The sequence below is a fragment of the Schistocerca gregaria genome, chromosome 9, assembly GCF_023897955.1.
Source record: "Schistocerca gregaria isolate iqSchGreg1 chromosome 9, iqSchGreg1.2, whole genome shotgun sequence".
NCBI classification, from domain to species: Eukaryota; Metazoa; Arthropoda; class Insecta; order Orthoptera; family Acrididae; genus Schistocerca; species Schistocerca gregaria.
Window position 1 is genome coordinate 249,764,978 of NC_064928.1, and position 15,165 is coordinate 249,780,142.

Below are 15,165 nucleotides of genomic sequence, written 5' to 3' on the forward strand. Positions count from 1 at the left end.
GATCAAGAAGTAAAAATCTGCCTCAACATTGTAACTGCATTCATGGACAAAATACAGTCTAGTAAAATAGGATGCTTAACACCCTGTAATATGTTGTTCTCGGCTGTCATTTTAATACTTTGTCATAATTTACAGTCTGTCACTTGTTTTATGATAACTAGTAGCAATTTTGTCTTGGCATGTATTTGTGTTTTGATAGACATGCTCCTAGGTTAAACTGCTGCTTGAACTGAAGTTGAAAAGGTTAGGTACTTAGGAAATTCAGGAATAGGACTAGGTCTAATCACTACTCTTTCTTTATTGATACAATTCAGTGGCAGTTCTTTTTCATTTCTTTTTACAATTAGTTTTCCAGAGCCGTTTTACTTCCTGCATGCTTCTTCCCAGATGGCTCTACAATCTTCAGAAGAGACACGTCCGTACATGTTTGTCTGTCATGCTCTTCTCTCTGAACTAGTAGCGCTCATTGTAAGGATATTCTGGATGGTTTGCCATTCTGTAATTCGAGATCAAAGAACATAAAACACAACAGACTAGATGAAATGTTTCTATTTACTGCGAGAAGGTAGGACATCCTCAGTAATCAGTGTACATCTCTACTTGGCAAGTGTCATCTCATAAATCTTGGCAAGGCTGTATAGTTCTACTTGTGTAGACTGGTGGGTTCATCCCTTCCAGACGCACAAGCTGAGTTTCACCTACATACAGCTGCCACATGACTTTTGAGAGCACCATCAGAGAGAACTTGCGTTTTTGTTGTGTCTTACGAAAATGGAACAATAGAATTTAGAGCACAGTTATGCCATCAACTTTGTGTTAAACTTGGGGAATCCACATGTATAACATTTGAAAAGTTGCAACAGGTCTACAGGAAACATTCTTTATCAAGATTAAAAGTTTTTCACTGGCGCAAACCATTTTTGGAACGCAAAGCTCATGCTGATGATGTACTCAGGGAGACCTTCAACTTAAAAAAATCAACAAAAATGTCAAACATGTATGTGCTCTTGTGAGAGAGAGCCTCCAGGACAAACAGTCAACCAATTGTTTCGCAAAGAAGTCCTCAAAGGACTCAGGAAAAGAGTGACCCAAATGAGAGTGGACACTGCAGACAAGTGGATGCTGTATTATGATAATACCCCATGTCATAGGGCCAGTTCCATCACAGAATTTTTTCCTCAAAAGGCATTCCTGGTTTTCCACAGCCCCTCTATTCATCTTATCTGAGTACTTATGGCGTTTTTCTTTTCCCAAAACTGAAAAATATCTTAAAATGGTATCACTGTGGGACTCTGAAGGACATTCAAAATAATGTCACCGACATGTTAAACGCCATATGAGCTAAAGCCTTCCGGCACTGCTACCGAGCATGGCAATGATTGCACTGGTGTATAGCTGCCAAAGGCAACTAACTTGAAGGGACAATATTGTAACTAAAAAAAACCTTAAATCATTGGTAGATAAAAAATCAGTGTCATTACTCTTTTCACACACCTCGTAGTCTACACTTAGGTGCTTTTTCCATACACCCATCATGTGCAGAATTTTCCTTCAAGAGCTCAGGTCCAGTCATTGGTCCTATCATGAGCTTAATCTGTCCCCTGTTCAAATCCAGGACTATAGAAGCATGGCTTTGTCACCATTAGCGTCCCACATTTTTGTTTCTGGATCATGGTCCAATATTCTTCATGTTGTATCCTGATCCAGCTATGTAGTTTTGATTTTACCATTGCTATAGTGGTAGTTAGAATAGGTGCCAGTGCAATAAATGGAGTATGTCAGCTGTCTGGCCAGTCTAGCAGCTTGTCTATTGCCATTGATTCCTGAGTGACCAGGCACCCACAGTAGGTTTACCCTGCTACTTTTCTCTTGTCTCACAAGATCCTCATACCATTCTGCAATGATGTTTGATCTTTTTTCAGACGTTGACAATGACTTCAGAGCTGCTTGGCTGTCTGAATAATGCAGGTGCTATGATTCTTGTAGCGCCTACACAAATTCTCCTCCGTACATGCTCTCATAGTGAATATTCCTGCCTGGTATACTGTGGCTAGAAAGTCTGCTCTCTGGTCTAGGGTGTGTTCTGTATACTTGAGCCCCAGTGTCTTTGTCTGTTTTCATCCTGTCAGTAAACCAGACGGTCTTCTGTAAGGTGTAGTGGTTTCGTCATCCTCTGCTCCCTTCCTCCAATTGTTATATTGAAAGGTTTATTAAGGCAGCTGGAAGTTTCTGTATGATCAGCAGGAATTTCCCTGACCATTCCTTTATTTACCACACTCACTATACTGGAATAAGTTTCTGGATATCGTAAGAGGCTCCAGTTGTTGCCAGTTTATAGCTAAGCAGGTGAGTCTCTGCACTTTGTCAAGCTCCTTATCAGCCCTCTTCTGTTCTACTTTATTCCGCCATACTGTAGGCCCATAAATTATCATAGGTCTTACTACACTTGTGTATATCCAATACATGCTTCTGAGGTTTACACCACATTGTTTACCACAGGCCCTTCTAGTGCTCAGAAGAGTACTTTTTACCTTGCAACATATTTCTGATGTGAGGGATCAATGACGGTTTAGCATCCAGGGTTATCCCCAGATATTCCACTACTCTGTCTACTGCTACAGCCTCATTGAGGATCTGAGATTCCAGTATGTATGTTGTTTATGCTTTGACATAAATGATACTGCAACAGTTTTCTTGGGACTGACATTTAGATCCTGTTTTATGCACCAGTTTTCCACAATGTGTGCACAGTGTGCCACTGTTCTAAGAGTACTAGCAAATCTTCCAACTGTTACCATGACTAAGCCTTCTTGTATCCTTGGCAAAAGTAGCCTCAACTCTTTAATGAGTTTATTCACCACTGGGTTCCATAGCAGTGGGGACAGAACTGCTCTTTGCAGACATCCCCTGATGGTACTGATAAACATTTTTTCATTCATGATGCTGGCTCCTACCTTTCTTCTATGCAGCATGGTCTTAATCCATTTGTCATGTTCTTCAATGCTCCAACCATGGATTCTGAGGTTGTATCACTAAAAGACTCTTCGATATCTAGGAAGATGTAGAGAGCTGTTTCATGAAAGTGTGGAGCTTTTTTCACACTCACAAGAAGCTGGTGAAGTGCTGTTTCATGTGATTTGCCAAGTCAATGTGCATTTTAGTTTACATGCAGAGGAACCTCACTTAACCTCTTCTCCCCTAACCTGTTTTTCTAGTGTCTTTAGAAGAAAAGAGGACATACTGTTTGGTCTCATATCCTTAGCCTTGGTATGATCAGTGCTCTCTGAATCAGGAATTAGAACAACCCTCACTCTGCTCCAAGCATTAGGAATGGTTCATGTCACTAAGTTAACCCTAAATAGTCAACACAGGAAATTAATTAAACCCTCTCCTTCCTGTTACAGTACAGCTGGAAAGATTCCATCAGGGAGCGGTGACTTGCATCATTGAAAGGTTCCCAATTCCCACTGGAGTTTTTTGAGAATGACACTTTTCTGGCAGATTCGCAGTTTTCCCTTTGATTTTGTGCACACCACTGTCTCTAAGAGACTAACTCCTGTTCTGAGAGATCTGCCAGAGCGCACGAAGGAAGTGTGTCTCCAGGAGCACGTCCAGCATCTCACTCGCCATCCTCATGTTCTCACCGTCCTCCTTCCTGAGAGTAGCTCGTGGATTAGTCACCATTCTAGTGAGGATTTTAAGAAGTCTAGCGCAAATAGCTGTACCTTTCACTTCCCCGGAGAACACCTGCCAGGAAGACAAGCTTCTCTCGCTCGATCGCAAGATTTTATTTAGCGAGGGGCGACCGATATTTTATCTGTTGTCCTTTCTTCCTTTTAGTTAAACAGTCTTCTTACCTGCTTCCTTCACAATTCTTTATTGTTGTTCTACCAAGGTAGATCTTTGTTTCTGAACTTCTTGGTGATGGGCAGTTTCCTAAACGTGAAGTTGCAATGGCAGATGCCACTGCATCTGCCATTTCCTCAATCTCTGTCCCAGCAAACCTCGAAAGGCACAATGACACCGACTGACCACCGTGTCAACCTTGATCGATAGGTGTCAGTGGGTGTGGATATGGAGGGGCAGGTGGTCAGCACATTGCTCTCCTGGCCGTTCTCGGATTTGTGTCAGGAATTTTCTCAGTCTATTGGGTTTCTTATTGGAGTTTTGACCTCAGATAAGCATGAATTAAAGTCCTTCCCCTATGAGTCCTTGTGCATTTTCCTAGGATTCCTATAGACTATGGTCTGTTTAACACCCATTTCAACTTCAAACTTAATTTACATCTGATCTAAGGATTCACCTTTCGAGAAACACTGAACTGGACAACATCTTGAACATACAGAGAGATGTAAATGCTAATAATTTACAACAAATATTGTTAGTAATGGATCCAATTTGCTGCACCTATAATTTCTGAAGTTATAAAATATAGCTGTAATATTGTGTTAAAACAAAAATAATAAAGAAAAGCTTATTTGTAATGTATAGATTTGACATTTAACATGAAATGAATTTTTAAATGAACGTTTACAAACAATGTATTAATTTCAATTCAAAGTTCAGATAAGAAACAGAGAGAAAAAAATATTGTCCAACAATAACATGGTCACTATTTTATATTTATGAATGCATATTTAATGTTGCTCTTTGCTGCTTCCCTTCTGTCCTTCAGAAAATTCGTGAAGTCACCACATCTTTCATAAAAGTTCACTTTTATTTTAAGTTCCCTTTTCACTAAGGTCGTGGGCATCCAATTTATTTCTGATCACTGGTTCTTTGTCTTACTGAAGATTCTTTCAGCAAATGAGTCACTGGTAGGAATTGAAAATATGAATGATGTAAGCTTAAGCAATTGCAAATGGGTGAAGTCCACTATGGTCTGCTGCTTACAGAAACCTGCCAAAATCTGGTCTTCTGGTTTACATTTATCACGTCTAGCACAAGCATTCTGCAAAACACAGAACTTGTTGTATATCTGATTTTCATCCAGGTTGAGATTCAATTTGTTGTAACCTTCAAAACATGCTGTCATTGCAGATGAAACACTTCTTGTTCTTTAAACAAAAAACTTGCAAGCACGCTAAACACAGTGTTCTCAGAAAAGTCATAGTTTTAACACAAATGATCAATGTAATGTGACAGGAAAGATTATGCATCATTTTCAAAGGTATTTTCTCCGGGCTTTCATGGACTTTCTTTTCTAAGAATTTATTTTATGGGAGCCTTTATATTTTATGAAGTAGCAGCTTTTTCATGAGATGAGAAAACATTTTATTTTTTGAAGCACAGATCAAAAACTAACAAGAATAAACAACTCGTAACCAAGCCGACTACGGCAAAGATAAATATCTATCAGCTGCAGCTTTCACCCGCTGTTTTTTGCGCAGTGGATAAATGACGTCGCCACATCAACCCCCCTCCTTTTGAAACCGGGTGCACCAGGTATGTGGGGAAACTTGCACTTGATTTTCCTACCAGCTCTCGTGAAAACATCTGGTGCAGGAAATGGCTGCTCCTGTTCTGCACTTGCTGCTTCATTGTCCTCTTCTGAAACCGAGGGCTCGGCGAGACTATCTGCTGTTTCTTTGGCGTCCACGTTTGAGAGTAATTTTGCAGATAGAGGAAAGAGTGTACCCTCTTCGGTGTAAGCAGGTTTAAGCCGCTCAATTGAGACTGTCTCTTCTTTACCATCCTTATCGATTTTGAAGCTGTGGCTTCCTCTTGTGATTACCATGTATGGTCCAGAGTAAGGGAAAACGAGCGGCGGCCGCACCGTATCATCCCTAAGTCACACTTTGGACGTTGCTTGCAGGTCTTTATGTAAAAACACTCTCCGGCCTCCATGTCTGACAGGGTTAGTGGGTTTGATGTTTCTCATTCTAACGCTGAGTTGTCTCGCGAATTGCGTGCATATGTCAGGGGCGAACGGCTGTGTAGATGCTGGAACGATAAATTCTCCAGGAACCCTCAATTGCTCGCCATAAACCAATTCTGCGGAAGAGCACTGTAAGTCCTCCTTCACGGCCGTTCTCAATCCGAGTAGGACCAGCGGTAGTGCTTCAGGCCATCAAGTGGAACTACACATTAATGCAGCTTTGAGCGTGCGGTGTAGTCGTTCCACCATTCCATTAATAGATGGATGATAGCTTGTGGTGCGTAGACGGTTGCACCCGCACAGTAGTAAAAGTTCATTGAAAAGTTGGCTTTCAAACTGCCTTCCGCGATCTGCTGTTATGTTTTGCGGAACGCCAAACCTGGAGAACCATGAATGCAACAGTGCTTTTGCAACCGACTCCGCAGAAATGTCTTGTATTACAACTACTTCTGGCCACCTGGTGAAACGTTCAATGATTGTGAGCAAATAGCGTTGTTCTGAAGAGCATGATAGCGGGAACACAATGTCCACATGTATATGTGAAAATCTTGCAGATGGCGTCAGGAAGTCAGCAATAGGTGCAAAGACATGTCTGCTGATTTTATTACGCTGGTATGTTAGGCATGCACGCGCCCATGCACGACAATCTTTTTGTATTCCAGGCCACACTATTTTGGAGGAAACTAACTTGGCTGTAGCTCGTACTCCTGGATGTGATAGGTTATGTAGTGCATTATAAATCTCGCGACGATATTGTTCTGGTATGTAAGGTCGCTCCTTTCCTTTTGCTACATCACACCAAATTCCGTCTGGAACATTTGGGACAGACACACGTCTGAGCTGCAGCGCAGTTCTCTGTTACTCTATTAGACGGCGCAAGAAAGGATCTTCTCGTTGTTTAGACGCTAACTCGGTCCAACGAATTGAATTTAAACTGGCACAATTCCTAGACAGGCAATCTGCGACCAGGTTGCCTTTTCCTGAAATGTGATGCACCTCAGTTGTGAACTGTGCCATGTACTCGACTTGCCTGCACTCACGTGCTGAATTGAGCTGTGTGTCTCGTTGAAATATAGCTACTAACGGCTTGTGATGGGTAAAAATTGCAAAGTGCCTCCCTTCGACAGACGTGCGAAAATGCTTTATGGCTAAGTAAATAGCAAGCAACTCACGGTCAATAGCACTCCATTTTTGCTGCTGTCGAGTCAGATTTTTAGAGAAAAATGCGAGCGGCTGCCATCAACTTCTTGCTGTAGCGCTGCACCCACTGCTGTTTGGCTCGCATCAATCATGAGCGCTAAAGGAGCGCTCAATCTTGGATGTCCCAATAGTGTTGCCCGATAAAGGCATTTCTTTAAGTCATGGGAAGCTGCTTCAGCATCTGGACTCCATGGGATTTTACGATTTCCTGTTGTATTTTTACCTGTAAGTAACGTTGTGAGTGGCTCTTGGGCGGCAGCTAATTTAGGTAAGTGACGTCTGTAATAGTTGAGCATGCCTAAAAATCTGCGAAGTCCTTTGTAAGTTGTGGGAAAGGGCATCTGTTGTACTGCTTAAACCCCCTCAGGCAAAGGTGACAGGCCTGCTGCTGAAACCGAATATCCCAGGAACTTAACCTCGCGTTTTCCAAACGTGCACTTTGTTTCGTTAATAATTATGCCATACTCTTCGTTAATAATTATGCCATACTCTGTCAAACGGCGGAAAAGCTGCCGCAGATGTTCGACATGCTGATATACAGAACCAGAGAATACTAAAATGTCGTCCATATAACAAAATACGAATGGTAATTCTCGAAGCACCTCATGCACGAATCTTTGCCATGTTTGGGCAGCGTTTCTGAGGCCAAATGGCATAAAATTGTACTCAAACAAACCGAATGGTGTGATAACTGCTGTTTTTTTTTAATGTCAGATGGAGCAATGTGAATCTGGGAAAATGCTTTGGCGCAATCAATCACACTAAGTATTTTGGCATTGCTAATCGTACTGTTAAAATCAGTCACATTGGGTACTGGGTAGAGGACGGGAATCGTGCGGGCATTGAGCGTTCTGTAGTCTCCACATACTCTGCATGAATTGTCCTTTTTACTGACCATGTGAACTGGAGATGCCCATGAACTATCAGACCTACTTACAATACCTGTTTTTAGAAGTCTGTGGAACTCAGCTCGCGCCGCGAGCAGCTTCTCTGGAGGCAGACGCCGCGGGCGGAAGGCAACGGGTTGACCTCGTGTCGTGCTGATGTGGTGTTGAGTATTGTGTCTGCATTACCTGGTTGCGTTGACGGGTTCGGTAAGTTCGGGAAAGTCTTGAAGCAGTTTACGAAAAAGTGATTCCTCCGACAGTGCTCTGATATTGCCTACAATATACGAATAGTTAAGACTGTCGGGTGTCTTCTTGCGTGACGCACACGTGTGCGCCCCGCTTAGTTGCGGGTGCGAAATCGTATCAGAATATCCCGACGCGGATGACGCGGTAGAGGAGCCGGAAATCTTCGTGCGGAAAGACACGGGCACATCGCAATGCACTTGAACCGACGCGGAAGACGCAGTAGGCAATATCCTTTCTGTGGGAACTGTCACCAAACGACGGTTAACCAGGTCGGGCATAAGTCGGTAGCTCCGTAAAAAGTCCGCTCCAATTATAGAACTCGGCACATCAGCAACCACAAAATTCCATTTTGGATGGAAGTTAGAATTCAGATGTAATGCCAACTGTTTCTCACCATAGGTAGATATTCTGGAATTGTTTGCCGCATTCAGCACATGTTGCGTTGTTGTCGTGAGTATATCACCTCTCTTTCTTGGATAAACACTGACGTCTGAACCTGTGTCAATCAGAAACTTCTCACCTGAAGAGAGGTCCAGCACGAACAATCGGTGTGATTGGTTGACTGCAGATACTGTGGCGTTTTCACCTATGACTCGGGCGCTTATGTTGTTGTTGACGAACGTTAGCGCCCTTTAACGCCCGCCTTTTAAGTTTGGGTAGCTGCAGGGTCGAATACATTGACGGGCAGTGTTACCGAAGCGTCTGTGGTAGCAGCACCATTGATCTGTCGAATCCTGTTGGATAGCATTTCTTCCTCTTTTCCAACTGCGACTTCGTAGCTGGTGGTGGTGTGAAGTTACTTGCACGTTGAGTTTTGCCACTTGTGCTGCCAGTTGCTGTATGGTGGGCTCGGTCGATGAGCACTGCTGTTGGGAAGTATTATTGCATGTTCCTGGCGCACTGGAGTTATATTCCATCACACTACACGTTCTTGGGCCTCTATCCTGGCTGTAGTTGAATTCAGAACACGCAGAAACTTCGGTTAAGGTGTTTGCGATGGTGTCTGCCTTTTTTGCTAAGACTTGCAATGGTAAGTCTGTTTCTCCTGCAGTGACGGCACGGATGTTGGCAGGAAGTTTACGAAGCCATATTAGACGTAAAGACTCTTCAGGTAGGAGTTCCGGGCCGGCTAATGTACGTAATGCTTTGAGTACTTGTGACGGAGTCTTGTCGCCCAAATCTTCGTATGCGAAAATGTTTTGTAGTCGCAAATCTGGTGACAACGTATAATGCTGTATGAGAGCTTCCTTTAGCACAAAGTAATTTTGTTGCGACAAGGTTTCTTCTACTTGCTCTATCACTTCTAAATTTAGATGTGAAACCACTATATTAAATTTGTCAATGTTGTTAGACACCCCACGCTGCCGAAATATGCATTCAGCCTGCGTAAAGCAAAGCTGGGGGCGCGTCGGCCAGAACGCGGAAAGCTTAACATTTCCGTGTCGCGCATAGGTGACCCATCTTTTGCGTTAACATCTGTCGTTCCATTTTGTGGCGAATCAAAGGGCGTGGACCGCGATCCTTGGTCGAACAGGCTGTAGTCTTCAATCTTGATTTCACTGCCCCATGCTTTTGTCTCTGAATTCATTATTCTCGTCGGTATATATATTTTCTTTATGCTTCTGCTACGATTTTTCGGGGTCACCACTATGGGAGCCTTTATATTTTATGAAGTAACAGCTTTTTCATGAGATGAGAAAACATTTTATTTTTTAAGCACAGATCAAAAACTAACAAGAATAAACAACTCGTAACCAAGCCGACTACGGCAAAGATAAATATCTATCAGCTGCAGCATTCACCCGCTGTTTTTTGCGCAGTGGATAAATGACGTCGCCACAATTTTGTTTCCTGCTCTCTAGCTTGCAAGTATATTGCAGAAAGCAAAAAGTTCCCTTATTCTGTCCAACACAATGAAAGTAACTGAGTTGATTTACAGTTTTCTAACAGCAGTTTCAAACAAGGGCAACGTGTGCTGCAGAAAACAAAATGTAATTCAGGAATTGGATTTTCAGTTTCTTCAGCATCGTGCTCCCCATTTGATGTCACAAATAGCCAAATCAATCTTCAAGAATCCTTCTTGCATATACAGGTCAGTCAATTGCAGGAAGTAGCAACAGCCAGCTTGTATGGACATTTTGTAATACTTACTTAAATTCCACTTCCACAAACTCTGGAAATTCTCTCAGTGAATGAACATTTGATGCAGAAGAGCCAACTCACTGTAGATTTTGAGAACTAAAGCCTATACATCATAATGATGTGTGTTAAGATCATGTTTTATAGTAGTATTTATGACCTAGCAGTTGCAATTAACCATCAAAATGGATGGATTTCCATTTTTCAGTAAGACAAAAACTGAACTGGTTTTGCCGTAGTTTTCTGATGCAATGTCAGCACTGTATGCACTTACATACTCAGATGAAAGCCATTATGTATTGCAATGTTCAGAATTGCATGGAAAATATCTCCACATTTCTTTGGCATCTCCATAAAAATTTAGCAATCTCTGACATATCTTGTTGTTAACATCAAACTACTGAAATGTGCAAGGAAAAGCTTTTGTATTTCCTCAGTCTGAAGTTTTTTAAGACACAGAAAAATAGGCTTTATGAAGATCGCCTATGACTACATCTTGAATGTGTGGGACAGGTACGTTTTCTGAGATAGCCATTGCCTAAGTTCTTCCACACAAAATTTCAAGTGGAATATTACTGTCTGGAAACAAGAAATCATACAATTTCATTTGACACAGCAATGAGACTTGTACCTAAGGTCATGCTTTACAATGTGGTAACCAGGTGCAACTTCAGAATGTGTTACACCATCTTCTTCACACGTATGTTTCTTCCGAAGAAAGTCGTGACTGTTGTATTTTTATGATTCTTCTGTTGTGCCAGGATGAATTCTGTGTTTTCTGAGGACTATCTTATCTTTCTTCAAATTTTATCTAAAACATGGAGGGGCAAATGAAACACTTTATTGTGAAGTCATTTGCTTTCATCAACGACATGGGAAAATCTTTGTTTTCTAACCTGTCTTTGTTCAAAGCCATATGTCTTTTAACTTTCTTCTGCAGAACAGATGAAGTTGATGAACTGTCTTCATCATTAGAGAAAAGATGAAATATCTTTTTCAAATGTCAATCCTTCCTAATCCTAAAATGTTCTAACTGGATGGAATATCCCTAATTTTACATGCAAATGTGTATTTTGAATCATCTATAGGGATTTTTTCCCCCATGATTCGCAAAATCCGTACAAGGTAGGATAAAAGTGTGTCACAAGACCCTTTACCCAGGATCCTGGACAGTACTTTAAATTATAGGGCAATGCTGCTCAACACTAGGTGGGTAGCAATGCTACTGTGGCCAGATGATGATGTCTACATTGACGCACACCACCCATTAGAGGAGACCCAAAAGTTATGTCAATTGTTTCTTCCCTTCTTCTGTTCCTGAAGATTTCCCAATTATTCTCTAATAGAAACTCAAGTAGGTGCTCAGCTCTTGGCATCACTGCTTACCCACACCAGGTTGTGGCCACTGACATCAGAACCAAACAACTGTCATTCATTCTGTTTGAGCAGCTGTCTACCAGTCTCCTCACTTCCTGGAAGGGAGTTCTGTCCTTGTGAGGAATGTAAGCTGAGGCCAATATGATTTGCCTCATACTTTCTTCCTCACATTGTTTCATCCTGATGGTCACCAAATCCCTGGAGCAAAGCCTTCCACTGATATGAATGAAATTCCATTTTTGATATAAATGCATGTTCTAGGGTTTCTTAAGCTTTCTAGCATAAATCAACTTACTCTAGTTTCTCCAAGGCCTGAAATGTCACCTTTATATAGAAAGGGTTTCTTGATTAGAGCCATGTCCACCTCCTGTCTTCTCAGATGACAACACCAAGTGGCAGCTGCCCCTTTACTGTGTTGCACGTTTATCTGCAACACCAGCAGTGTCAAACTTGCCACCATAGTTGCTTCCGAGGTCTCTGATTATCCTGACAGCAACCTGTGAGAATCCTAGGTACAATTTCAGGTCCTGTTCTCACATTGTCACCAGGGATTATTAGCTGACTTCCACCACAAGCATTGGCCATCCGATATAACCGTTCACACAATTACCGTGCGGTCCTTGTTGAGACCTTTTGGTTCTACACCAGTACTTCCTCAAGTGGAGTCCTGAAGAGCTCAGCTGCTGTCTTTACCAGCAACATGTGCCTCCTGTCATGGAGATATCTTAGGCACCATCTCCTTAAGTAGATCCATTGTTTTCATCCTCTCGCCAACCAAGATATGGGGACTTTTGTCCAGACAGATTGACCTGAATTTGGGTTCTGGACTTGTGTACCCACCAACTGTCCCAGAGACATCCACCTGAAAAAGCTCCATCTGCTGTGAGGTGATGCTGACCAGTGAATGTCTCTATTGGATAACCAACCTCCAGAAAACTGAGACTGCAGTAGTATAGGAGTGTTTTCATATTTCTCTAAGAAATGGAATTATTAGACTCCTCCCCTGTTCACTTTTTTCCCCTCATAGAGGCAGTAGGGGTCTGATTACCTCCTTCACTCTGAGGAAGTCTTTTTTTGGAGCTCCTAGTTTCAAGACATTTTAATTCCCTCTATTTACGTTAGGTATCTATTATTTAATTTCCTTTTCTGTTTGTTCTTTAAGAAATTCCTCCTCTGACACCCAGACAAGGATCTGATCCAGACCTGGTCCAAATTCTCAGTGACCGCTTCCACTTCTTTGACTGGTATGTCACCTGATCCATTTGCAGAAACAACTTCCATCATAGGTTTCAGCCCCAGTGTCTGTATGTTTGAGGCCTCATTTTTTGTTGTGTTTTGTTTCATGTTATCCATTATGGTCCTATGAGACTTGGGGATTTATTTGTTCGACACCACAGAATCTGACACACTGCCAGCCTAATTACACAGGGAAGTCACCAAGCATCGCTGAGGTTCCATTAATGATACATCTTCCCACACACCACGCACTCTAAATATGCATTGCATCACACCTTGGGTTTTCTATCTAGGGAATTGGGGAATGCTATGGGAGTGGACATGGGAAAGATTGTGGAGAAGGGGGGAGGGGTATTTTGGGGCACTCTCATCCAGTTCATCTGCTGAGGCTCATCCAGGAAACACTGGCAGTAGCTGTGGTAGCACAGGTCTAAACTTCAGCTTCTTGCAAACATGCAAGCCTCTGTGCATGCACAGTCGTGCTTCTACAGGATAATGTCTCTAGAGAGGGAGTAACGGATAGTGTGAGTCACTTCTCCATCTAGTATTATATTTGAGAATGTTTCTGTTATGCTCTACTTGTGATTTCCTGTTGACAAAAAATTCACAGTAGAGTATATGTACTGTGATACTATTGCCAATATGCCAAACTGTTTGTATACTTCAAGAAGAAAGAGTAACCTGTTCAAGATTTAACGAATAACCAAAATTTTTAAGCGTCATTTTGTAGAATTGGGTGTACTGCTGGTGGCTCACACCTTCTCAGCACATTTCAATGTTGTAACTCAGTGTCTTCATCATGTGTTTCCTGAAATTGGTCACTTTGCTGAGCCGCCCACTGTCACTGCTTCTTGTTGTGGTATCCATTGTGAGGCATTCCCCATTCTGTCTGCGATGATGCTGTGAATGTGAATGCAATATGTCTTAAATTGGTGAAAGCACCACAATACTGGACATAGGGTGTAAGGAACACCAGAGGTACCAGGATATGACAGGCCACTAAATCAGCAATAGCAGAACAATGCCTGGAACTTTAATGCACCATGAAGTATGACAAAACCAAGATCCTGGCTCAAACCCTCAGATTCTGGGATAGTGTCATCATGAATCTATTGAAATAAAGATGGTAGAGAACCTGATCAAACTGGGAAGTAAGATACCAGCTCAGTACAGCACAGGATCCATCTTTGGAACTACTGCAGGAACACCGGGAAAAGTTACCTGGTCCGGTAATGAACCTCAGATGACTGGTGGCATAATTAGCGGTATCATACCTCATACAGAGCACCAGGTGGCAATTATCTCCTTGGGGGACAAACATAAAGGTAACTGAAAAAATAGAAAACAACTTCAATGACCTGAAAGCTCACACATTGCACAACTTGGGATCACACGTAATATGGAACACTTGACAGTGGCTATCACCACATGAAATTACTGCAGTATGTGCAGGCATAATATGCAGCCTGATGATGCAGGGAGCACATCTCGCAAGTGTGTACTGAATTCAGAACACCAGGAGGGTGATATGGCCATGAGAGATAGCTGCTGTGGTCATAACAGCACAAGAAATGTCTACAGCTACAGGGTAATGCTAGAAATGTGCCTGCTGGATTCAGACCCAATACAGAATGCCACGGGATGGCTGCCACTATGGAAGATAACCGCAGCAGTTGCAGTCGGAATATGGAATGCCTCGAGGTTGATACCACTGAAAGAAACAGCCACAGTGAGTGTGGACGGCACAGTAAACACCAAGCACTGCCTGGGCATAAATATGGGACCCAGCCACCAAATTGATCAGTCTCAGGAAACATCTAATGATGATACCACGATATGACATCAAAATATCATGTTGGGAAGACGCAGGCCACCAGTAGTAAACCCAGTTAAAATTTTAAGTTTCTGAAAATGGTATAAGTTTAAATAAACTGAACTTAGGACTTACTCTGGAATGTGGCCTCGCACTTGTCGCCCTGCAGGTCCCTTATCCAGGCGCTCCAGCATGTCCGTGTCTTCTGGAGACAATTTAAAGTCGAACACCTGCAAGTTACAGAAAACGTTCATCCAACTCGCTAAGTACTATTCAGCATAATAGATATGCAGTTTTTAGGGAATACTGTGCTCGGGTACTCTCAGAACCCAGAGCTCCTATGTGGATGACAGCTCAATTCTCATACACTGATGATCAAAACATTTAAA

The 15,165-nt window shown here is 42.3% G+C and overlaps 1 protein-coding gene across 1 annotated transcript in view; it reads right to left on the reverse strand.

Annotated features, from left to right (window-relative positions):
• Positions 1-278: 278 nt before the first annotated feature.
• Positions 279-15,165, reverse strand: part of LOC126291848 (1,5-anhydro-D-fructose reductase-like) — an 87,278-nt gene continuing 72,391 nt past the window's right edge. The window contains exons 6-7 of the mRNA XM_049985573.1: positions 14,912-15,006; positions 279-496 (exon numbers count right to left, since the gene is read on the reverse strand). Coding sequence (XP_049841530.1) covers positions 454-496; positions 14,912-15,006 — 138 coding nt within the window. The 3' untranslated portion in view covers positions 279-453. The remainder of the gene's footprint in view (positions 497-14,911; positions 15,007-15,165) is intronic.